Source organism: Elephas maximus, chromosome 1 (genome assembly GCF_024166365.1).
Source record: "Elephas maximus indicus isolate mEleMax1 chromosome 1, mEleMax1 primary haplotype, whole genome shotgun sequence".
Taxonomy (NCBI): domain Eukaryota; kingdom Metazoa; phylum Chordata; class Mammalia; order Proboscidea; family Elephantidae; genus Elephas; species Elephas maximus.
The window spans coordinates 139,271,204-139,297,756 of NC_064819.1; the positions used below are offsets into that span (position 1 = coordinate 139,271,204).

Below are 26,553 nucleotides of genomic sequence, written 5' to 3' on the forward strand. Positions count from 1 at the left end.
GAGTTTATAAAAAACAATCTGTTTATTCTGTTATTTATATGTCTTATTTTAAAAATAGTTTTTAAAATTATAGATTCTTTTGAGTATAATGAAATCTATGATTAATTAGGCATAAAATGAAAAAAGTTTACATAAAAGATTGAATGTAAATAGCCTTATGAACTAGTCCTGAAGTTGGTTACTAGGAGAGTAGGAGGGAACTAGGTGGAGCAGGAAGCTATTTCTGAGACACTTACGAACATCCTTAGGCTCATAATTCAGAGAGGCGTAGGCAGCCAGGAGCTACCTACCATTAATCATCCTGGCAAGGCAAGGATTGCAGATATTTTCCTCTCTTTCTTTCCTTTTTCATGTCTTTGTGAAAATGGAATAGCCTGAGTAGCATGATTTAAGGGGAAGACCCACATATCCAAATTGTTTTTGTCATTAGCAGATATATCACCAGTTAGACATTTATTTGGCTTAATTAACAGACATCCTTGAGAAGGCAGGTGGTGAATGTGGAAGGAGGTATATAGGTTTATATGGTTAGCTTTCCAGGGAAAGTGTCATGTGATATTGGGGCTTCTTACCTTAGACAAAGCGGAGGGAATTTCATACAACCAGGTACTTCACAGGAAGGTGAGAGATGGGGGAGTGGTACAGAAGAGTGCTTTGTGTAAGGAAAAGTAACATGTAGATACAGGCTCCTAGGGGATGAAGTTGAAAGGAGGAGCAGGGATATAGAAAGGGAGGTGAACTAAAACCCAAACCAGATATACCTCTGCTGCCTACCCCCCTCCTCTTTCCTCATTACAAAAGAGAGCTGCCATTCAGCTGTTCGGAGTTTCTGCCCTCTTCTTACCCTGTTTTATTCTGCCTTAAGTGGCATAAGAAAGCAATGAGGCATGTTCCCTTGGAAAGTAACGAGCTGCGTTATATGAATGTAGACACATAAATAGCCTTTGAGATAAGTACAGCAAGATGCTCTTGTTTAACAGTGTTGATTAGGTGTTGAATTGGATGTTGGACACTGTGCAGTTGCAGTGAGGGATCAAACAAACAAAACATGAGTCAGGCGGTGTCCTCAGGAATTTTACTTAATAACTAAAATCAGATATGTAAAAATATAATTGTAATCCTGGCAGTATGTGTAAAGTGCTCTAAAGAAAACACAAAGAAGAGAGTAGTTCTGGTGAGGGAGGGCAGAAACTGAGGAATGATCATTTGTGAGATAATATTTCAACTGACCTTAAAGGATAAGTACAATATAGATTGACAGTGTGGCTGCAACAGCGAGCTCAAGCATAGCAATGATTGTGAGGATGGTGCAAGACTGGTCAGTGTTTTGTTCTGTTGTACGTTGGGGTTGCTATGAGTTGGAACATACTCTGCGCCACCTAACAACAACAACAACAGAGATGTAGAGGACATTTTTAGGCAGGAGGCGATGTGTGAATGATATTTGGGTTTGATAAATAGTTTAGTCTGTTTGCAACTTTATTGAGCATATATTAAAGAGAGTTTTGGAAAATCATATAGAAAGGTCAATTGAATGCAGGTTTATTAAGGACCTTGAATGTCAGACTTGAATATGGACTTTGGTCGTTGATGGAGACCCACTAATGTTTTTTGAACAGGAGAGAGATTTAATCTGGATTATGAGCTTGGGTGGCACAAGCACTTTGCCATTGACTGCTAACCTAAAGGTTGGCTGTTGAAACCCACCTAGAGGACCCACAGAAGAAAGTCCTGCTCAACTGCTTGCATAAAGATTATAGCCAAGAAAACTCTATGGAGCAGTTTAGATAAGTGGGTCTTCCCCTTAAGCCATGCTACTCAGGCTGTTCCATTTCACGGGGTTGCCATGAGTAGGGGGCCAACTTGACAGCGTCCAACAACAGTGTAGTTTAGTTAGATTAATGTGCTGGGCAGGATGGAGTAGGGAGGAGAGAGAGTAAGGCACTACATAACTAAGAAGCTACTGTGATCACGAAAGAGGTAATGAGACCTAAATTAGAATTGTGGCAGAAGAAATGAAAAGAAAGGAGAGACATTTCAGAGGTTCAGATTATTAATGCCAGTGATGAGCCTGGCACTGTGCTTTTCTTTGTTACATGGTATAAAGACTTGAAAACTGGTCAGAACAAGGATAGAGAAAGATGATCTGAGAGTTGACTAAGGTTTACAGTCTGGATAACTGAAAAAAATGGTAGTGCTAAAAACAGAATAAAGGTCACTGGAAAGAGCAGTGGTTTTATTTTATTAGCATGTAGAAGTGTAGAAATGGCACTCATAAGATTAGAGGGCCAGAAGAATAGATTCGAAGTCAATTCTGGCATATTAGTAGAACAGATGTCAGGAAAACAAGGTTTCTATCCTGATTCTAAAGAGTCCTGGTGGCACAACAGTTAAGAGCTCGGCTGCTAACTGAAAGGTTGGTGGTTCGAACTAACCCAGCAATTCATGGGAGAAAGCCCTGGTGATCTGCTTCCATAAAGGTTATAGCCTAGAAAACCCAATGGGCAGTTCTACTCTGTCACTTGAGGTTGCTATGAGTAGAAATTGGCGCCCTGGCACCTGACAAGAACAACAACAACATCCTGATTCCTGCAGTTAATTAGCTGCATATCCTGGCTTAAGACATGTGATTTCTCCAGGACTCTTAATTTCATCATATCAGTTGTGAGGGAGTCTGATGAAATGATCTGACAGACACTTGCCATTCTTAAAATTTTATCTCTTGTGTTGTATCTGTAAAATTGTGAGTGTAGACTGGATTCAGGACTGTTGAACCTTCATCAGTAGAAGAATATATTCACCTGGTTGGACATTAATCGTTTAAAAATATTACAGTAACAAGTTTGTTAATTGGATGTATTTTAAATCAGTCTCTGGGTTTTACACGTAGCAGGGCTTTAAAAAGATAGAATTAAATCTAACCTGACAACAGAATGTTAGCATGGGTCAAAGTGATTTTTGGTAAAGATGGTATTATTTTTACTTGTTTTTCTAAATATCTAATGATTTACAAATTTTTATTTCTTAGGTTCGTTAATGTATTTAAATGAAGCCACACTTCTCCATAATATCAAAGTTCGGTATAGTAAAGACAGAATTTATGTAAGTATTTTACCTACAGTTTAAGTTTTTGTGGGGATATTTATTTTACACGGAAACCCTGGTGGCATAGTGGTTAAGTGCTATGGCTCTTAACCAAGAGGTCGGCAGTTCAAATCCACCAGGCGCTCCTTGGAAACTCTGTGGGGCAGTTCTACTCTGTCCTATAGGGTCACCACGAGTCAGAATCGACTTGACGGCAGTGGGTTTTTTTTTAAAATTTTACGTGCTACTGCTTGATTTTTGGGGGCTTTAGATTTTCTGACAGGAAACCATGCATGATCTGAGCCTGACGAATAGAATGTGCGCTCCAACAAGGACAAGGATTTTTATCCTCATTTACTGCCCTAACTCCGGATCTCAGAACATGCCTGGCACCTCTTAGGCACTCAGTAAATATTTGTGGAATGAAGATGAATTCAGAACATCATCTGATATGTTTCAAACTGAAAAAATATCATTTGATTATTTTAAAAACACTGTTTTGGGTTTGAATTTTGTTTTTCTGATAACTCTCTATAGGTCTATTCAGTACATTCACTTTTTACATTGTTCTACAGAGAATTTAAGGCAGCCTATAAAGGATATATATTGAAATAAAAAATTTGAATAAGGATAAAATACAGATTAGAATAGAAGGCAGTATCTGAGGAAATGACAGTAATGCAAGTGCTGACTTTAAAACCTAAATAGTTGCGATATTTTGGTAAACTCTGTACATTGTGCTTTAAAAATCCAGGATATTAAAAAATGAAAAAGAATGCTTTTAATGTCAGGGTTTACACCAGATCATTCAGATGGATAATTGACAAGTATGCTTTAATTATAATTGTTCATTGGGCAGTATACAAGATTTTATTCTAATATGACCTAGTGGTAGATTTCTTTGTTGGGTAGAGATAAATTACCCACTGTAGTTCTCCTGTTATAAAGATGGGACTCTTCATTATTTTTGAATGAAGAAAACACATGGCTTCTTTGACCTTCTAGATCAAATGACAGTATCTTAATCTTTTATATCAGTATCAGTTTGCCTAATTGTACTTACTTAATTCTGACTAAATTACCTTTAGTCTTTGCCATCTGTCCAAGTAGTGACAGCTGGGAAATAGAACCAACCTAGTCTTTTCCAAAAGAGTTCACTTGACATCTTTTGGTTATATATATATATTATTTCAATATATGTATATTGTGAGGATGGTACATGACCGGGCAGCATTTTGTTCTGTTTTGCATAAGGTTGCTATGAGTAAGAAACAACTCGAGGGCACCTAATAACATATTTATTATTTTAAGGCTTTACTTTCTTGAATTTTACAGAATCAGTTAAATAATATATTTAGGTTAAAATATGGCTATTCTTGATTAGAAAAATATCTAGAAGCAAAATTTACTCAATTGACAGATTCATACTGAGTACCTGATGTATTGCGAAATGCTGCTCTAGGTACTGAGGTACTATAAATTTTTAATGTTATGTTAAAACAGTTTAAATTGTAATGAATAAATAGAGTGAGAGTTAATTTGGATATAAATGGGAAACTTCATCTTTCGAGAGGTCACTTATTTTTTTAAACATTTCTTATATCATTTGGTGGTGGTAGAGGAATCTTTTTATTTGAGCAAATTTTAATTGTTTTAATATGTTCTTCTGGTTTGGAAACCTTTTTATTTTATGGAATGATTATAATATCTTTGTATTTGAGATAATTTGTTTTTATTTGGGGTGTTTATATAAAGAATTAATACCCATGGGTTTTTCATTGGTCTTTTAATGCTTCCTGTGCTACAGTAGTAAAAGGCTTGCTGATTGTGACCATCGATAACTAAAAATTTACATACAGCATTAATTGTACTAGAACAAGGCCATGGGCTGATTGCAGAACATACCATCAGTTGCTCATATGCAAGTTCAAGTTGAAGCTGAAAAAAATTAAAATAAGTCCATGAGAGCCAAAGTACGGCCTTGAGTATGTCCCACCTGAATTTAGGGACCATCTCAAGAACAGATGACGTATCGAACATCAATGACTGATTGGAAGAGATGCAGATATGTGGCCATTCCAAAGAGAGGTGATCTACCAGAATGAGGAAATTACTGAACAATATCACTAATATCACATGCAAGTAAAATTTTGCTGCAGATAATTAAAAGAAAAAAAAGAAGTTACAGCAGTACATTGACAGGGAACAGTTGTCAGATGTCATCAAGGACATCATATGTGAAGAAAGCAGAAGGTCAACAGACAGGAAAGAAAGAAAAGACTAAACTGGATGGTCAGAAGAGACACTGAAACTTGCTCTTGAATGGACATTAGGTAAAGTGAAAGGAAGAAATGATCACATAAAAGAGCTGAACAGATTTTAAAAGCGGCTTGAGAAGACGAAGTCTTGTAATGAAATATGCAAAGACCTGGAGTTGGAAAACCAAAGGGAAGAACACACTTGGTGTTTTTCAAACTGAAAGAACTAAAGAAAAAATATTGAAGGATTCTATGGACAAAAAATTGAATGACATAGGAAGCATCAAAAGAAGATGGAAGAGAGAAATGCAGATCAAACTACAGTGAGATTTCATCTCACTCCAACAACAAAAAAAAACTGGCATTAATCCAAAAAACACAAAATAATAAATGTTGGAGAGGCTGTGGAGAGATTGGAACACCTATATGCTGCTGGTGGGAGTGTAAAATGGTACAACCACTTTGGAAATCGATTTGGCACTTCCTTAAAAAGCTAGAAATAGAACTACCATATGATCCAGCAATCCCACTCCTTGGAATATATCCTAGAGAAATAAGAGCCTTTACACGAACAGATATGTGCACACCCATGTTTATTGCAGCACTGCTTACAATAGCAAAAAGATGGAAGCAACCAAGGTGCCCATCAACGGATGAATGGATAAATAAATAATGGTATATTCACACAATCGAATACTACGCATTGATAAAGAACAGTGAGGAATCTGTGAAACATTTTGTAACATGGAAGAACCTTAGAAGGTATTACACTGAGTGAAATTAGTCAGTTGCAAAAAGACAAATATTGTATAAAAAAAAATTTTTTTTTTTATAGGACCACTATTATAAGAACTTGAGAAATAGTTTAAACTGAGAAGAAAGCATTCTTTTGTGGTTACGAGAGGGGGGAGGGAAGGAGGGTGGGAAAGGGGCATTCACTAATTAGATAGTAGATAAGAACTACTTTAGGGGAGGGGAAAGACAGCACATGATACAGGGGAGGTCAGCATGATTGGACTAAACCAAAAGCATAGAAGTTTCCTGAATAAACCGAATGCTTCGAAGGCCAGTGTAGCAGGGGCAGGGGTCTGGGGACCATGGTTTCAGGGGACATCTAAGTCAATTGGTGTACTAAAATCTATTAAGAAAACATTCTGCATCCCACTTTGAAGAGTGGCATCTGGGGCCCTAAACGCTAGCGAGCAGCCATCTAAGATGCATCAATGAGTCTCAACCTACCTGGATCAAAGGAGAATGAAGAACACCAAGGACACAAGGCGATTACGAGCCCAAGAGACAGAAAGGGCCACATGAACCAGAGACTACATCATCCTGAGAGCAGAAGAACTAGATGGTGCCCTGCTACAACCAATGACTGCCCTGACAGGGAACACAACAGAGAACCCCTGAGGGAGCAGGAGAGCAGTGGAATGCAGACCCCAAATTCTCATAAAAAGACTTGACTTAATGGTCTGACTGAGACTAGAAGGACCCCGGTGGTCATGGCCCCCAGACCTTCTGCTGGCCCAGGACAGGAACCATTCCTGAAGCCAACTCTTCAGACATGGATCAGACTGGACAATGGGTTGGAGAGTGATGCTGGTGAGGAGTGAGTTTCTTGGATCAGGTGGACACTTGAGACTGTGTTGGCATCTCCTGCCTGGAGGGGAGATGAGAGGGTGGAGGGGGTTAGAAGCTGGCAAAAAGGACATGAAAAGAGAGAGTAGAGGGAGACAGCAGGCTGTCTCATTAGGGGGAGAGTAACTGGGAGTGTGTAGCAAGGTGTATATGGGTTTTTGTGTGAGAGACTGACTTGATTTGTAAACTTTCACTTAAAGCACAATAAAAATGATAAAAAAAAAAAAAAAAAGAAGTTGGAGGTAATATATAGAGCCACTGTACCAAAAAGAGATGGTTGACGTTCAGCCGTTATAGGGGTAGCATATGATTAAGAACTGAGCACTGAAGGAAGAAATCTAAGCTGCACTGAAGGCATTGGTGAAAATCAAGGTTCTAGGACTTGATGGAATACCAGTTGAGATGTTTCAACAAATGGATGCAGTGCTAGAGGTGCTCCCTTGTCTGTGCCAAGATTTTGGACGGATTGTGTTTTTTTTTATCCATTCTGCCACTCTCTGTCTCTTTATTGGTGCATTTAGTCCATTTACATTCAGCAGAATTATCGATAGGTTTTTTTTTTTTTATGAGTTTAATGCTGTGATTTTGATATCTTTTTTTGTATATTGTTGACAGTTTCTTTTTCCTACTTAATTTTTTGTGCTGAGTAGTTTATCTTTATATATTGTCTTTTCCTCTTATTTGTTGTTGTTGATTTTGTTTCTGCTGAGTCTCTCTTTTTTTCTTGTATTTTATTTTGGTGAGTAGGATAGTCTCCTTTGTGGTTACTTTAATATTTACCCCTGTTTTTCTAAGTTTAACCCAAATTTTATTTCTTTATATTGCCTTGTCTCCCTCTCCATATGAAAGATCAATGACTACATTTCTTAGTTCCTCTTTATTGTTTTAATGTTGTCTTCTTTTACATAATAACATTGCTGTTTCCCTGTTTTGATCGTTTTTTTTTTTTTTTTATCTTGATTTATTATTTTGATTTCCCTGCCTGGGTTGACTTCTAATTGCTCTGCCCAGTGTTCTAGTCTTGGGTTGATACCTTATATTATTGATCTTCTAACCAAAGAACTTCCTTTAGTATTTCTTGTAGTTTTGGTTCAGTTTTTATGAATTCCCTAAACTTCTGTTTATCCAGAACTGTCCTAATTTCACCTTCATATTTGAGAGACAGTTTTGCTGGATATATGATTCTTGGTTGGCAATTTTTCTCCTTGCAGTGCTTTATATAAGTCATCCCTTTGCCTTCTTCCCTGCATAGTTTTGCCAAGTAGTCCGAGCTTATTCTTACTGACTCTGCTTTGTAGGCGACTTCATTTATCCCTAGTTGCTCTTAAAATTCTCTCTTTATCTTTGGTTTTGTCAAGTTTGATTGTAATATGTCTTGGTGACTTTCTTTTAAAATCTACCTTGTATGGAGTTTGATGAGCATCTTGGATAGATATCTCCTCATTTTTCACGATATCAGGGAAGTTTTCTGCCAACAAAGCTTCAACAATTCTCTCTGTATTTTCTCTTGTCCCTCCCTGTTCTAATGTTCCAGTTACTTGAAGGTTATTTCTCTTGATAGAGTACCACATGATTCTTAAGGTTTCTTCACTTTTTGTAATTCTTTTATCTGACTTTTCTTCAAATATGTTAGTGCCAAGTGCTTTATCTTCAAGCTCACCAATTCTGCCTTCCACTTGCTCAGTCCTGCTCCTCTGACTTTCTGTTGAGTTGTCTAAATCTGTAATTTTATAGTTAATCTTCTGAATTTCTGATTGCTGTCTCTCTATGGATTCTTGCAGCTTATTAAGTTTTTCATTATGTTCTTGAATAACCTTTTTAATTGCTTCATCTGTTTTATCTGTATGTTCCTTAGCTTGTTCTGTGTTTTGCCCCTTCTCCTTCCTAATCTCGTTCCTGATGTCTTCAAGAGTTCTGTATATTAATCTTTTGTATTCTGCATCTGGTATTTCCAGGAAGACACTTTCATCCAAAAGATCCGTTGATTCTTTGTTTTAAGAGCCTATTGAGACAATCACAGTCTGTTTCTTTGTGTGACTTGAAATTGACTGTTGTCTGCGAAGCCATCTTTAAGTTATTGTATTAGTTTTTTTTTATGTTTACTGTATCATGGCTTATTGCTTTGTTTTGTTTTGATATGCCCAGATAGGTTGCTTGAGTGAGCTAGCCTGATTATTTTCACCTTTGAAACTCTGATGTCCTGTCACCAGATGGCTAGAGCTGTTAGGTATATAAGTCTAGGAGTCCATTCCCTTTCCTTATATGAATTCAGCTCAGGTGTGCAGGTAGCTGATCATCAAGTGTGTGGTACAGGCTCTGTCCTACAATTGTAGAGGGGCAGAGGTGATTGGTGTAGGCACTGGTATCTGGTTGCAGCAGGGGTCACACTCTGAACAAGGCAGGGAGCGGAGAACCTTCCCCCGAGTGTCTGTGAGGAAAGGATGTCCCTGTTTCCTAGAGCGTACAGGTGGGTGGGTTCTGCAGATTGACCTTTGGCACCGAAAGCTTTTGGTTGTGAGGTCTGGGAGGTACCAGTTATCCTTGGGCCCCTGTCATGGGTGACTGGAGTGGATCCACCGGTCCATATGCCCCTGATGTAGGTAGGTGGGGACCCTGTTTAATAGGCAAGGTGGTGTCAAATATCAAACACCCACCTCTTCACTGCACAGCTGAAACAGTTGCAGTCTACCAGCGAGGGCCTGTTCTCCTGAGGTAGGCCCACACAGGACCATGCAGGGGGGAAAGGTATTCAGAGTCCATGGACCATTTATGCCTGGACTGAAGCTGCTTCTGTTCTGAGCTCCCCTAGTTAGTGGAGTTGGAAAATTATCTTTTCCCCCAAGTGTGAATTTATTCCTACTCCAAGGCCGGGAGGATGGCTCAGGGCACTTAATAGGGCCTATCTTAGGCCCAGGGAAATCAACAACCACTGAAGCTGGCTTGGGGGCTGGGGTACATTAAAATATACGCAAGTACTTAATTTTTGCCGGGAGCACCATTCTTCTCTGGTTCCGGAAGAGTGAGTAGGCTGTGTGGCTGGCTGCTTCTCCCTGAGGAAACTACGGCTGAACACTGCTACCAGCCCACCGCTGCTGCTCCTGGGAATGGTGCCTGAGGGATCCCAGCTATTGAGGTTGAGCAACTCCCCTCCGCTTTAGAACTGTCTGTCCCTCCCCCTGCTGTTTAGTCCATTTTCTGACTTTGCCTTTGATGTTCAGGGCTCGTAGCTTGTCATAACTGTTTCACCTGTTTTTTTTTTTTTTTTGGTCTTTGTTGTAAGAGGATTCCTAGGAAGCGTCTGGCTGTTCTGCCATCATGGCCACACTTCCTATGCCAAGATTTTGGAAGACAGCTACCTAGCCAACTGACTAGAAAAGATCCAGATATGTGCCCATTCCAAAGAAAGGTGATCCAACAGAGTGGGGAAATTATTGAACATTATCATTAACATAAAATTTTACTGAAGATAATTCAAAAATAGTTGTGGCAGTACATTGACAGAGAACTGCCAGAAAGTCAAGCCAGATTTAGAAGAGGACGTGGAACCAGGAATATCATTCCTGATGTCAGATGGATCTTGGCTGAAAGCAGCGAATACCAGAAAGATGTTTACCTGTGTTTTATTGACTATGCAAAGGTATTCGGCTGTGTGGATTATAACAAATTATGGATAAAATTGCAAAGAATGGGAATTCTGGAACACTTAATTGTGATCATGCAGAAGCTGTATGTAGACCAAGAGGCAGTCATTCAAACAGAACAAAGGGATACTGAATAGTTTAAAATCAGAAAAGATATGTATCAGGGTTGCATCCTTTTGCCGTATTTATTCAGTCTGTATATACTAAGCAGATAATCTGTGAAACTGGACTATATGAAGAAGAATATAGCATAAGGATAGGAGGAAGACTCATTAACACCCTGTGATATGCAGATGACACAGCCTTGCTTGCTGAAAGTGAAGAGGACTTGAAGCACTTACTGATGAAGATTAAAGACTATAGCCTTCAGCCTGGATTGCACGTCAACATAAAGAAAACAAAAATCCTCACACCTGGAACAATAAGCAGCATCATGATAAATGAGAAAAAGATTGAAGTTGTCAAGGAATTAATTTTTCTTAGATCCACAGTCAACGCCCATGGAAGCAGTAGTCAAGAAATCAAACGACATATTACATTGGGCATATCTCCTGCAAAAGACCTCTTTAAAGTGTTAAAAAGCACAGATGTCAGTTTCAGGACTGAGATGTGCTTGACCCCAGCCATGGCATTTTCAATGTCATATGAATGCTAAAGCTGGACAGTGAATAAGGAATATGGAAGAAGAATTGATACCTTTGAATTATGGTATAGACAAGGAATATTGGATATACCATGGACTGCCAGAAGAACAAACAAATCTATCTGGAAAGAATTACAGCCTTAGAAGCGAGGATGGTGAGACTCCATCTCATCTACTTTGGACATGTTATCAGGAGGGACCCGTTCCTGGAGAAGGACATTATGCTTGGTAAAGTAGAGGGTCAGTGAAAGCGAGGAAGATCCTCAACAAGAGGGACTGACACAGTGGCTACAACAGTGGGCTAAAGCATAACAGCAATCACGAGGATGGTGCAGGATCGGGCACTGTTTCTTTCTGTTGTACATGGAGTTGCTATGACTTGGAACCGACTTGATGGAACCTAATAAGAACAACAACGATTAATTGTACTTAAAAAAAATTCATTTCCCCTTTTTTCACATTGGGCACAGTTGACCTACAAGCTTGGATAAATCGCGTGATTGACAGAAAAATTTATCTGGTTCTCTAGGAAATTTTAAGTTTTTGTTGTTTGTGTATGATGTCTGCATCATGTTGAAGAATTGAGTTTTTAGGGTTGCTTCTAGCTTTTTCTCCTTCCTCTTCTAGGATGTTTCTGCAGTTGGGCGCATGACCTCTGTTAGATGGTGGCTATCTGGGCTCGTGAACTCCTGTTTGGGGACACAGTATTTTTATAGTTAACTGAAGCCATGGTTGTTGTTGTCATGCTTGTTTTCCAGCCAGTTATGCCTTTTGTTTCTAAAAACCGCTAAAAAGCAGTAATATATAACTATAGCCATTAGTATTTTATTACATGTAAAGGAAGGAAGCAATTTAAGAGTTTAAGTTTGATGTTTTTATGTTTTTCACTAACCAGAATTATTCTTCCTTAGATTTGAGTAGAACAATAGTTAACCCACATTTAATGTTCCCATTGGTTATTAAAATCTCCGTGACTTTCCTTTTGTCTCTCATAGGAAGATTAATTATCTGGAATTTCTTCTTTTTTTTTTTAATCCAGTTAGGAAATATCTTGGGAACATTCCTTGAACTCTAGATTAGTAGTTTGGGAGTTCAGGGTTTCTAATCATTTCCCTTCCACAACTAGAAGCAGGAAAGAGAAAAATACGGTCCTGCATATCCTGATTCTGCCAGTATAACTAAACCACAACTTTTTTCCTGCTCAAAAAGGAATTTTATGAATTCTACAAGTGTATTTTTCAGATCTTCTAAAGCCACAGTTAAATTCCAAAATTAAAAGCAAGCTTAAATTGCTCACTAAATATTTAACCAGTCAATATTCTAAGCAGTGGTTAGCGTGTGTGGTTTTGCAGAAATCTGAGATCAAGTGGTCACCAGAGAGCTAAATCAGTCCTTGGCATTCAGTGATAGGGTTAGACCCAGACGGTCCTACAAGCTATATTAAACTCTTCAATAGCAGCCCAAGACTTATGAGCAGGTGAATAAAATAGCCTAGTTGAGGGATATAAATGACCAGAACGTGGACTGTAGGAATAGAATTAGAGGAGTAGATTTGCCATGAACCTGGGAGACTATACGGGAGGAGAATGTTTTCTTTGAGGCAGAGGGCGGTTGGAGAGATAATAACTTTCGACTTGCTAAGTTTGAGATGCGTATGGAACAAGAAGATGTAACTTTATTAAGAGTTGGAGAAGTATGGTCCTGTAGAGATGAGGGAATGTTTGCGGCTGAAAAATGTAGATTAGGAGTCCTGGTTACATAGAGGGTTGAAGGTACGGGACTGTTTCTTTTGCTCTGTTTTCTTGCTTTATTTCTCTCTCCTGTAAACTTTGTTTAGTTTTAAATGAAAATAGTAATTTGAAAATTTTATGTTTATGCTTTTCCTATTTAGACGTATGTCGCCAACATTCTGATTGCAGTGAACCCATACTTTGACATACCTAAAATATATTCTTCAGAAACAATAAAGTCATATCAAGGAAAATCTCTTGGGACAATGCCACCTCATGTCTTTGCAATTGGTATGTAATTTAATTGTATCTTGAGTCTCTTCTTTTCTTATATGGTAGAAATTGGCTCAGTTTTTTTGGATTAAAAAAAATGCCATAAATTAAACATATATTTTGGAGGACCTGCTTGCATTTTGGGTGTATTAACATTGTTAGGAGCGTGTATTTTACGTAGGGTGGGGAAGAATACCTTTGCAGCCAACTCATGGGTTAGTCATATATTACCTTTGTTAAACATCTATGTCCTTGTAGGTGTGTTTACCCAGTTGAAAGCAGAACATGATAAAAACTGACCTAATGGTTCTTTTGACTCCTCAGCATGGCCAGCTCCATTTGAAATGTGCCCCGCCTCACAGCTTTGAGGCCCATGCCTTCCAGTGTTACTCTGGGCATCACTTGTGATTGTGTTACTAGACTAGTTTTGAGCTTTGAGACCAGTCTTCTTTTCATGCATTATCTGTGTTAGGGCTTCATAAAATTAAAGGATTGAATGTGTTATAGCTTCGTGTCCCTGGAGAATTGGCGTGGGAAGACAGTAATATCTGTCTTTGCCTTGCTTAGCCCCTCTTTCACCTTGAAGCACTGTAGCTCTGAGGCACAGAGAGATGATGTTATTTGATCAGAATTAGAAATTGCCTTCCCTGGTAGCTGGTGACTGTAAATATAAGGTGTTAGCTAACCCTTTGGAGCCAGACTTAATCAGCAGTTAAATGACAGTCTTAGTGCTGGTTCTTAGTGTAGCTTATCTCTTTTTCGGCTTACTCTTCAACTCTGTTTGGCCTTCACTTCCTGATTTGGTTGACTGTGAACTTGTTAGGCAGGGTAAAGAGTTCAGCCCAAGTCCAGTGCAGTAGCAGTTTAGACTTCTTCTACTTGACTATGAACCTGTTAGGCAGGGTAAAGAGTTCAGCCCAAGTCCAGTGCAGTAGCAGTTTTGACTTCTTTTACTAAGAAGCTCTGAGGAGCATTGGTATGTTCTCTATTGTCTGGCAAAAATAGGAAAAACTTATAACCTGAATGTGAGCAAGCTCATCACTGGAGAGAAGCTACGTGTTTAAAATGTAATTAAGCCAGCTTTTATTTTTAGCCTTTTACTGCTAATAAAAGATGTTTAGAATGACTTCACAGAAGTATATAGACAGGTTGCTGACAAATTGGTCAAGGGGATGGGCATATTCTAGTATGTGGTTTACACTTGGTCCTTAGAATAAAAGCCATTTGTAAAGCTTTCTTTTCTGTTATGGGTAACACATCTCTGAAGTTAGAAACAATTATAGGGCCAAATTGGTCAGGAACTAGTTTTGAATTAAAATTGTTTTAATTGGGTACTTCTTTAACCAAATATTGAATTAAATTGTGCTCAATTTGTTCTTCTAATCTTAAAGTTTAATTAAGACATTTTGTAGTCTATTGTTGGTATTTAATGAAGACAGTTATATGTATAAGGAGCTCTGGTGGCACAGTGGTTAAGTGATTGGCTGCTAACTGGAAGGTTGGTGGTTCGAACCCACCAGCCACTCTGCAAGAGAAAGATGTGGCAGTCCCTCCTGTAAAGATTACAGCCTTGGAAACCATAGGGGGCAGTTCTACTCTGTTCTATACGGTTGCTATGAGTCAGAATTGACTCAATGGCAGTAGGTTTTTTATGGGTTCATTATATATATGTGTATGTATGTGTGCTGACCAAAAGGTCAGTAGTTCGAATCCATTAGCTGCTCCTTGGAAACTCTATAGAGCAGTTCTACTCTGTCCTGTATGGTCACTATGAGTCAGAATTGACTTGACGGCAATGGGTTAGTTAGCCTGTATATGTATATGAAACTGCAAATCTAGGAAATGCTGATAAATTCTATGAAATGTTTAAATTTGATAGTAGTTTCACAGAAAAAAAAAAAAACCTTATAGATTTATTTTACAATTAAAATTTTTTTCTCCAGCAAAATTTTGGGTTGCCAGATTTCTTAATTGGAAGCTTGTTATTTCTTGCTTTTCTTCAGGGACTTCATTAGTTATGCACAGTGAGCATTTTTTATCCCTCTGCAGATCTGCTCTTGTATTAGGGAGTGCCAGGCCACAGCTCATAATATGGAGATATTCTAGCACAGACCTAAGGATTGTTTATTTGGATTTCCTATTACTCAGCTGTCAGGATAATAACATTTTAAGTAAACACTTTCAGAAATGTTTTCTAACACTTTTGAATGATTTTTCATTTTAAAATTTGATTAACTGTAAAACACATTTATCATTTCTTTAGGAGCAAGTGCCCTTTGATTTTAAGTGAAATTTCTATAATTTTGTAAATTTGTATTAAATATATTGTTCACCATTTATGTGTTATTTTAACTCTAGCTGATAAGGCTTTTCGAGACATGAAGGTGCTCAAGATGAGTCAGTCTATCATTGTATCTGGAGAATCAGGAGCTGGCAAAACAGAAAATACAAAATTTGTTCTAAGGTCAGTGTTGAGATAATCGGGAATATTTCGAACAGGTTGACTTTTAATACCTTTGTGTGCTTTGTGGCATAACTTTGAAATGGTGGGCTCTATTCCCTTTAAGAAACAAATACTTCATGTGGAAGCTAATGGGTCTATTGTTGAAAGCAGGCTCTGACAAGGTATTTGCCTGTGGGGATCCTAGAGGAGACCAATGCTGGTTAGGCAGGGGAAAATCTAGGATCATCCCTTCAGAATTCTTCCTTACATTCTGTATCCGTTATTAGTGTAGGTGGAACCATTTTTTACCTCATGCCTGTGACAATTTGGCCCCCTTCCTCAACTCCCTCCTCCCATTTGCTGCCATCAAATTAAACTCTCTATAGTTTGTTTTGAATCATAGTGTTTTAAAAATAGATTGAACCACAGCACTCATTATAGTTCTTTCAATTTACGGACTCAGGGAGGTTAAATCCAGTGGTGAAGCTACTGCTAGGACCAGTGCATTCTGAATCCCCTTCAGTGGTGTTCCCACTTTATTACGGCTCTTAGTTGATGGTTGCCTGGCAGCACATCTTTTGAAATTTTGCTATTTATTATGCCAACGTATATGCTATTCTGTTATTTATATAAAACTGATTTAAGAGTTATGTATGTGCAATTCTGCTTAAGTGAATGTTTCTCAGTACTCCTGGAATTCAGTTTCTTATTCTTTCTCTAATGTACGTGATAGTCATATACAGTGAGTCTGTGGCTGATAAACACCTGTGATAATGACCAAAAAGTTAAGAAATTGTAAACTTATAATGTAAATTTATATTGTAAATCAAAGATTACCCTTTGTTTTGAAACATGCTAGGCAAATAGCTGTTCTGTCACGTTGTATCTTTCAGTACAGTGCAACGGGATCATGCTAACTTCCCAGTGGTTCAGTGACAGGTTGCCTTATTTTCTTGATTGAATTAATAGCCTGTCACAAATTATTTTGAGATCTCATACAGTGGTAGATTATTCCTGATGAAATGTGTGTCATATTTAAAATTAAATCATTGGTTAAAGTCAGAATGTTCCCTAAAACAGTTTAAGAAAATAATGCTGATTTGCATGTTACAGGCAATCTAAATAGAATTTTAAATAAATTAAAAAACCTATAACAGAATAGTTGCATTTAAACATGGATTTGTGATTTTTAAACATACAGATGCAACAACTACGTTTGTGTTTTAAATGTACTAAGTGATACTAAAACCATAAATATATGCAATAATATTGTCATCTAAATATTTCTTTATCCTGTATGTTACAGATATCTGACTGAATCCTATGGAACAGGTCAAGATATTGATGATAGAATTGTTGAAGGTATTGTTAATTTTTAAAACTATTTCCTATTGTTAGGAATGTAATGAAATTAAGGGAATCCTCTCAGTGATCTAGAATGTTCTTTCCCCAGAGATCTAGAAGACACTCTCTTCTCCAAATCTTTGCTCAGATATCATCTTTGGCGTTAATTCATGTCTTCTGCCCTTCCCCTACTTCATGTAAACAGAGATTTTTATTTTATATTCCAAGTCCTTAGAATAATACCTTACAAATAGTATGAGCTCCGTAAATATCTGTTGAATGAAAGAATACAGAAAGCTCTCTGGCTTCTTTGTTTTGCGGACTTGGTTTCCTTATTTTCAACTTCTCCCTCCCCAGTTATACTATGGTAAAATTTGAGGTGGACCAGGGGAGTGTGCTTTTTTTTTTTTTTTAAGAAGGAAGGAAAGAGGGAGAGGGTTATTGGAAATTGAGGTGCTGTTTCAGGCAAATCATTTTTAAATGTGGAAGGTGGTTTCCTCAAGCTATCTATGCCACTTAGAAATTCTTCTTGTAGCCTGTTTGGAAACCACTGAACTAGGCTATCACTGTACTGAGTCTGGAGGCCTCCATCCCCGTATTATAGACTCCTGTCTGGACTATTCATTTATGTTCTTGCTTCCCCTTAATCTGTTCTCTGTATTGAAGCTGGAATAATCTCTTTTGCTTTAAATCCTTTAATGGCTTTATATTGCTATCAAGATAAAGCCCCAAATCCGTAATATCACCTATAGTGCCCTGTGTGGTCTGATCATGAGTTGTGTTCCTTCTGACTCCTTATGCTTCTTTAGTCACTCTGGCCTCCTTGTAGTTTTACTTTCCCCCAGTGAGCACTCAGTAAGTGCTTTTATAATGATGGTGATATTAACATATATGTGAGGTATTGGGCAGTGTGCGATATGCTTAAAATCTGTTACCTAATTTAAATCTTCACAGAATGAGGTAGATACTATTATTATCCTTATGTTATAAATGAGAAACTGAGGTAATGAGAGTTTAGGTAACTTGTCCGAGAACATAGCACTAAGTTGTGGAACTGACATAAACCTAGTCATCTTAACCACCATGTTATACTAAATACCTATTGTAGCACTCTTCTGACATTAGAAAAATTTCAGTTGAACAGAAATTTATAAGGGGTATTCTGTGTTTATGTGTTTTGCTAGGTTATAAAAATAGCAAAAGGGTGTGCAGTTTTTTTTCACAATTAGGTAAAATATGTTTGTAGATACAGCTTAATACCACTCTAATAAATATTTTTAAAGTGTGTGTTAATAAATTTACTCATTTTGATGAAATCATCTTAATATAATTTCCCAGTTTTACTTACAGTTTTCAACTGTGGTGGTATGACAGCAGTTGTGAGGGTCTCACAAGTAATGGATTGCGCATAGTAAAGTACCTGACCTTGTGAGGGAATCACCCTTTAAAATTGAATAAATAAATAAGAAAAAACAAATTATGTTAACTCAATAAAAGATGAATTAATGTTTTGATTTATTTACTTGAGGTGCAAGCTCATTTGAGAATGAGATTTAGTATTGGTTTCCTTTTTATGGTTGCTGAAATGTTATATGCTATTTCTTTTCTTCTGACCCTTTCCCTATCTCTCTGTCTACTTTGTAAACTCCCGCTCATCCTATAAACCTCAACTCAGACTGATAGGCTTAAAATTTGTTACCTAATTTTAGTGAAAGATTCCCTTGCTTGGTTTAATCACTTTCTCTTATGCTAGTGTCTATTGCACTGATTTCACTTTTCTATAAGACTAAACTCCTTATGAGCAGGGACCATGAACTATACCTTACTAATTTTTCCATCTCCGTCACTTTGAATAATGGCTGAACATAGTTGATCTGCTTCAGTAAAGGTTATAGCCCAGAAAGTCTATGGGAATGTTCTGCTGTGTTACTTGGGGTCACTCGCTATGTGTCGGAATCAACTTGATGGCACCGAACAACAACAACATAGTAGATAGTCAATAAACATTTGTGAGACTTGACATTACATGTGGATTCTTCCTTGTTAATATTTTTTTTAGGACTTCTGTGTGTCTTTCTGTCTCTATCTATCTTTCTGTCTAACAAAATCATACTAATTATACTGTTTCATAATTTTCCCTTATGTTAATTTTTGATGGAATATTTCATTTTCTCAATAGCCAACCCACTCTTAGAAGCCTTTGGAAATGCAAAGACTGTTCGCAACAATAATAGCAGTCGATTTGGAAAATTTGTAGAAATACATTTCAATGAAAAAGTAAGTGAGAGTGAGTTTTGGGGGGTATGTTTGAAGAGTGTTTGTGAGAAATAGGAAGATCTTGATATAATTGGTGGTGTCCATCGTTTCTTGGTAAATTTGAGTTACAACTGTACTTTCATCTCAGTAAATTTGTGAAGTTTGTTACTTTAAATAATTTGGAGAATATGTACATATATATCCACTTTATATGCAGGGACTATCCAAAAGCTCCTTTTGCAATCACAACCCAGATATGGATTTGACTTTAGCATTGAGTATTACCTTAGAGCTGTTTTTCTTGTAAGACATTCTAGCTGAACCTGCCTCAAGCTGAGATGCAGTGCAAAGCCAATTCTGATTCACCTGGGGCTCAAAGCTTATAATGAAGATGTTTCAAATGAGGGATGACCTCTGTAGATACTTTTTAAGAATATATTTAGTTATAATTTTTCCTCTGTATTTGATAAATATTGTAACTTCTTTAATAGATAGTTGTTTATTAGAAAATATGAATAATTTAGCATTGATAAGTTATACTTTAAGACTTTAAATGCAAAAATGTATTTTCTATTTTGTTTTTTAGAGTTCGGTTGTTGGAGGATTTGTTTCACATTATCTCCTAGAGAAATCTAGGATCTGTGTTCAAGGCAAAGAGGAAAGGAATTATCATATCTTTTATAGGTTATGTGCTGGTGCTTCTGAAGATATTAGGGAAAAACTTCATTTGAGTTCTCCAGATAATTTTCGGGTAGGTTGGATGAAAAGAAATTTCAAACAATTTGTGTAAATTGAATTGCCTTCAGTCCTAAAATTATGTCAGTGGGATTTTGATATCTAGTTGTCTGTAACTTTCTTTAAATAAAGTATACTGTGACAGAATGACAGCTATACTGAGTAGATCTCTATTGAAATTTATTGCCAAGTTTATAACACTATATGAGGAGGTATGTAATGAGATAGGTAAAAGGATAGTTGTTAAACTTCTTATTAATTTAAACTTAATTAGAAATTTATAATAGTTCTGTAATGCTAGCTTTAATGTTACCTTTGATTTATCTGTAAAAACAGTTTGACCAGTGAATTAATGTTAATAAAGGGCATATGATTGTCTTTTTTAATTCAATTCAACGATAATTATTTATTGCCTGCACAGGGGTATTTACTGCATTGTACCAGGGGTACAAAGAAAAATAAGACACAATTTCTGCTCTTGAGCAACTTAGAATCTGCTAGGAAACATACATACACACACTGACTGATATATAATATGTTGAATGATAAGAGATATGTATTGATTTCTGGGGCAGCCTAGGAATTTTAGGAAGGCTTATTGGAGGAATGTAAACTAGATGAAGAAAGTTGGAAAGGGTATTTCTGGTAGATGGAAAAGCATGAACAAAGAAGAGCAGGAAGCATCTAAAGAGTAAGGCAGAAAGTGGTGGGAGGTGAGACTAGAGAGCATGGTCTTACTTCTGTAGTTAATAAGCTGTTGAAGGACTTTACGTAGAAGATCTGTACTTCACTCTTGGATTAATATGGACGACAACTTTAAGGGGATGGGGAAGAGGTGGGTAGAAGTTAAAACCAGAGGTAGACTGATTAGGGACCTACAGCAATAATAAGAGGTACTAAGTGTCTAAATAGGATCCTTGGGTGGTACCAATGGTTAAGGGTTTGACTACCCAGAAGGCTGGTGGTTCTAACCCATCTGGAGGCACCTCAGAAGAAAGTCCTAGCCATCTGCTTCTGAATGGTCACAGCCTTGAAAACCCTGTGGAGCACAGTTCTACTGTGTAACCCGTAGGGTTGCCATGAGTTGAATTCTACTCAACAGCAACTGGTTTTGGTAGTTTTCAAATGGCTGAATTAGGTCAGCAATGGCAAGATTACAGAGGAGGGAATGTGCAAAATATTAGGAGGTAAAATTCATAGGTCTTAGGCACTAAATATGATATGAGAAGCACAAGCCTGCAATAATTTTTTAATTTTTGTCTGAGGTTCCTGGGTAGATGTAAATACCATCATTGGGGCCATATGGAAGGTTTGTGGCATATAGGTTGAGTTCAGTTTTGGAATCTATGGATCAGCTAAGTAGAGATGTCTGGAAGATAGCTATCCTGGGCATCTGTATCAGTGCTAGAGATAACAGGCTTGGGAGGTGTCAGCACTCTCTGTGATAGTTAAAACTATGACAGTTTGTAGAGGAGATTGTCCAGGGAGTTGCATAATATAAAGAAGCATGTGTTGGGATCCAGATTCTGAAGTTGAAAGGCACGAGCAGAGGGAGAGTTGCCTGAGAAAAAAGCACATGTGGAGTAGTGAAAGAACAACAAAGAAAATCAGGAGTGCTGAGTATCACATGAGCCAAAGGAGTACAATTTCAAGAATGCTGACTGGGGATGGTTAGCATAATTTACAGATTCTCAGCCAGAAAATAGTGTCCCTAAAAGATTAGTGCAAAGAACTAATGAACTACAACTATCACAGCCTCCACCAGACTTGAGTCCAGCACAACTAGATGGTACCCGCCTACCACCACTACCTGCTCTGACAGGGATCACAATAGAGGGTCCCAGACAGAGCTGGAGAAAAATATAGAACAAAATTCTAACTCACAAAAAAAAAAAAATAAATAAATAAACAAAACCAGACTTACTGGCCTGACAGACTGGAGAAACCCTGAGACTATGGCCCCCACATACCCTTATAGCTCAGTAATGCAATCACTCCTGTGGTTCACAACCTTCAGCCAAAGATTAGACAGGTCCATAAAACAAAATGAGACTAAATGGGCACACCTACCCAGGGGCAAGCAAGAGAACGCAGGAGAGGACAGGAAAGCTGGTAACGGGGAACTCAAGGTCAAGGAGGAGAGAGTGTTGACATGTCGTGGGGTTGGCAACCAATGTCACAAAACAATATGTATATTTAATGAGAAACTAGTTTGCTCTATAAACCTTCATCTGGAGTACAATAAAAAAAATTAAAAAAAAAGAAAAATAGTGGAAACCCTGGTGCCATAGTGGTTAAGTGCAACAGCTGCTAACCAAAGGGTTGGCAGTTTGAATTCCACCAGGCGCTCCTTGGAAACTCTATGGAGCAGTTCTCCTCTGTCCTATACGGTCACAGTGAGTTGGAATTGACTGGACGGCAACGGGTTTGGTTTGGTTTGGTTTTCTTTTTTTTAATAAGGGAGTAAATGGAGTCCTTGGGTGGTGCAGATGTGCTTGGCTGCTAACTGAAAAGTCTACTTCCAAAACATCAGCCATTGATAATCCTATAGAACACAGTTCTGCTCTGACACAAATGGGGTTCCAGTGAGTTAGGATAAACTTGGCAACTGGTAACTTGGGAATCATGGGTTGGGGTAAGGAATGTAGTTTGTGTAAAGATGCTGAGGTGCATTAGTTTCTTAGGGCCTCTGGAATAAATTACCACAAACTATATGGCTTAAGAACAACGGAAATCTGTTGCCTCATAGTTCCGGAGGCTAGCAGTTTGAATTCAGAGTGACAGCAGGGCTATGTTTCCTCCAAAGGCTCTAGGGAAAGATTCTTATCTCTCCCAGTTTCTGATAGTCCAATATATTCTTGACTTGTGGAAGCATAACTCCAAAATCTGTCTTCATCTTCATATGGCCTTCCTCCTTCTGTGTCTCCTCTTCTTATAAGGGTACCAGTCATAAAGAGTTTGGGGTGAACCTAATGACCTTATCTTAACTAATTACATCTGTAAGGACTGTATTTCCAAATAAGGTCACATTCACAGGTGGGGACAGGGGAGCTTAGGACTTCAACATACCTGTTTTTTGGAAACCATTTAACCCATAACACCAGGATTCTGATATTCCTGTTTGGGCAGGAATCCCCCATTTGATAATTATGACACGCATGATTGTATTTAATTTTTGCTCTGTGTGTGTGTATATGTGTGTGTATTTTGTTTGTTTTTGCAGCCCCCTTTCTCGTTGTTTCAGGCAGTTTCTTTCAATGTGTATTTGGAACTTTTAAAAACTTTATGGTCTTAAAGTGTGTCTTGTAATATACTTCTTAACTTCCAGCCTTCTTTTAGAACTCACTGAATTAATTGGTGTTTGAATTGAGTTGCCCACATTATCTTCATGAAGTAGAAGATGAATTTCCGTGCTATAAGTTAAAAAGTTTTTTAACAAGTACCCAGACCCAGTGCCGTCACCAAGTAGAGGTTTATTTTTCCTCACGTGACATGGTTCAGTTGCTCAGTGGTACAGTGGTACTGGCAAGGACCCAGGCTCTTTGTGTGTTTTTGCTCTGCCGTTTGTGTTTTTTAACAGCTTTATTGAGATGTAGTTTAGGTACCATACAATTTACCCGGGTAATGTGCTCGATTCAATGATTTATAGTATATCACAGATACTGCACTATGAACTTTAGAAAAGGAATATAAATTGCTGTGAATCATATGAAATTTAATAATGGTGATGTGGCTTTGTCAACACCTAGCTGAAGATAAAGTGATGTGAATAAACTGACATCTCCTTCTGCTTGGAGTCTGTGGCAGCGTGGCTCTACTGTGTCTGAAATTGTACAGCCTTTTGTGGCCCAGCTGCAGGCATCCTGAGAGGGCGGCTTCTGCAGTTCTTCATCAGGCCAGGGATTTCCTGCTCCCGTAGTGTGAACCAGAAGGCATAATTTCCTTTCTTACAGGAGAGTCCTTTTGGTGGTAAGAGGGGAGTAGAAGAACGGTGTTAACTTTCACCCAAATGCATCTTCTGTCTTGGACATTCCTCTCATACGCACACCTATACACACCCCATCCTACTCCTCCCTCCCCAAATGATTCTGCGTTACAGTCATTTGAAAGTATCTTGGTAATTTCATCAGATTTTTCTGTAGTTTAGTTTAGCCCTCCAGTTATAACTCATAGATCAGGTTGTAAAGATAAGAAGAATCCTTCAGTAGGGTTGATTTTGTTTTTTTGGTCACTGCTTTTCCCAAATTAGTAAACGAGGAATTGCAGAGATACATCTGCTGGAAAACGTTTGCATTAACTACATATGTGTTTTAGAAAACAAAAAGTTTAACATGCTTGCATTATCCAAATTTTAAATATATTTTTGCACATATTTTACAGAAGCATTCGCCATAGTCATGCAAAGATCCTTGAATCCAAAGAAAGCTTGGGTAGAATGAAAATGGATGGTAGGGATAGTTATAGCTTTTCTAGTTCTATAAAAGTCAGAAGAAACAAGTATTTTTCCTAGGTTTTAATATCAGGCCAAACTGTCCAAAAGCCAAGTGTTTAACAAAATAGTTGGAGGCGGGGGGTTAAAACTCTTGCTAGCAAAGGAAATATTTGCGTTGGCTTTACATGTTTGGGCTACTGTTATCCTACTAAATAAGAGAACTGTTTTTGAAACAATCACTTGAAAATGCTTTACTGTTATTGTCCCCCTCCCTTGCTTTTTTTCCTCCAAAGATTCTAAGCTAGAAGGAAAAACTTGTTGTGTATCATTGTCTGATTTCAATTGTATTTTAGTATTTCATTATAATGGGGGGAAGATAATTGTGTGGCATATCTAAATTACTAACTTATACTCAAATTATTCAAAACTTACTATAAAATTTTTCTTGGTATTTATTTGATTTGGTGTATTTAACGTTGGAATGCATGCCATGATACAATGGGATCATAGTGACCTGACGTAAGAGAAGCTGAGATGCTTTTAAAATTTTCCCATCCTGTTCTCTGTGTACTTCCTTCCTGACCAGCCACTTCCCCGAGTAAATGTGGGTAGTTGATTCTCTTTGAGACCAATATATGATTTTCTTCTCAGCTGCTTCCCTTGTTCTGTGTTTTGAAAATACTTAGCCTTTAAAACGCTTCTCACTGAAATAAGAAAAACTGAAAGTATTATTCGAATTCCTAAAAAGGTCCATAAAGGAAGTACTGTAATTTTTGTGTATTCATTGTTAACTATCAGTAAATACAAAAGGTATGCTTTGAAGAATTGACTCTCAAAAAAGAGAAAAATCAAATTTAAGAAATTGAAGGTGAATATTTCTCCTTTTTTCAGAATTTAAAATATTATTTGAAATATTAAACCATAGTATGGGTTCTTATTGTGAGTCTGTAAGCGTGTAGTAGGAAGGTGATTTTCATTATTATCCATAGTACTTATGCACTGTATTTTTAAAAGGATATTTGGTGTTGAGGTTTAAAATTACTGTTCCTTAAAAATGGGAAACCTTTGTGGTATTGATTTTAAATTTAATCATTTAATCTATTTTCAGGGAGATAGGATTTTCAGTATCCCTGGTTTGATTAGTAGGACTAAAATGTGACAACATGTAAAAGTATTGATTTTATTTGAGAGAGTAAATGATACTCAGGCTATGTTTAGAAATTTTTAATGGCTAGCACTATTTAATAAATTTCTCCGGTATTGTTTTCCTGTGGATCATATTTTTTAATGATTTTTTACTTTCTTTTTCATAGTATTTAAACCGAGGCTGCACTAGATACTTTGCCAACAAAGAAACCGACAAACAGATTTTACAGAACCGTAAAAGCCCTGAGGTATAGTAGACTTATTTTTTTATTAAAGTATTTAATGCAAAAGTAATCTAGTGGAAGATACGTCAGATATTTTGGAGCCCAAATAAAATTTCTTATGTTTCGACTTATACTTAAAAAAAAACAAAAAAAACAAAAAGCTAAATACTCATCTAAGTTTCTCTCATAGTGCAGCACTTGAAACCACTGTTGGTGTGTGTAGAACCAACAGGTTCAGGTTTTGCTTCGTTAGGCCACGGTGCACTGCTCTGCGTATTCTTTTTCAAGTATGAGAGTATTAAATTGCGTAAGAATCACTCTCTTCTAGCATTTTTGAAACTTACTGTCATATTACCCAATTGGGATATGTGTAACTATATATCAGTAGAAGTATAAAATACATCTTTTATAATTTACTGTCTACTTCAAGGCTGAAGACTTGAAGTGTAGACAGTAAATAAGCTGAGTAAACAAAAGAATGCTTATAAATTATTTCATGTCTCTTCAGAGCATCTCATTTCTGTAACATGAAAAGTTTTTTGTACTGGGCTCACTAAATTATTATACTATTTCTGAGAATAATTAGATATGATCATACCATTAAGTATTATTTTAAAAGCATTAAAACCTTAATTTAAAATCTACTGTAACACTTATAAAGTTTAGTATGCAATGTATTTAAGTAATAAATGGCATTAAGTTTTGT

The 26,553-nt window shown here is 37.3% G+C and overlaps 1 protein-coding gene across 6 annotated transcripts in view; it reads left to right on the forward strand.

Annotated features, from left to right (window-relative positions):
• Positions 1–26,553, forward strand: part of MYO6 (myosin VI) — a 170,317-nt gene that overhangs the window by 79,662 nt on the left and 64,102 nt on the right. For all 6 annotated transcript variants that reach the window (XM_049895893.1, XM_049895913.1, XM_049895921.1 and 3 more), the window contains exons 5-11: positions 3,029–3,102; positions 13,156–13,285; positions 15,626–15,731; positions 17,017–17,072; positions 19,234–19,331; positions 19,897–20,061; positions 25,791–25,871. In XM_049895893.1, the coding sequence (XP_049751850.1) occupies positions 3,029–3,102; positions 13,156–13,285; positions 15,626–15,731; positions 17,017–17,072; positions 19,234–19,331; positions 19,897–20,061; positions 25,791–25,871 (710 nt within the window). The remainder of the gene's footprint in view (positions 1–3,028; positions 3,103–13,155; positions 13,286–15,625; positions 15,732–17,016; positions 17,073–19,233; positions 19,332–19,896; positions 20,062–25,790; positions 25,872–26,553) is intronic.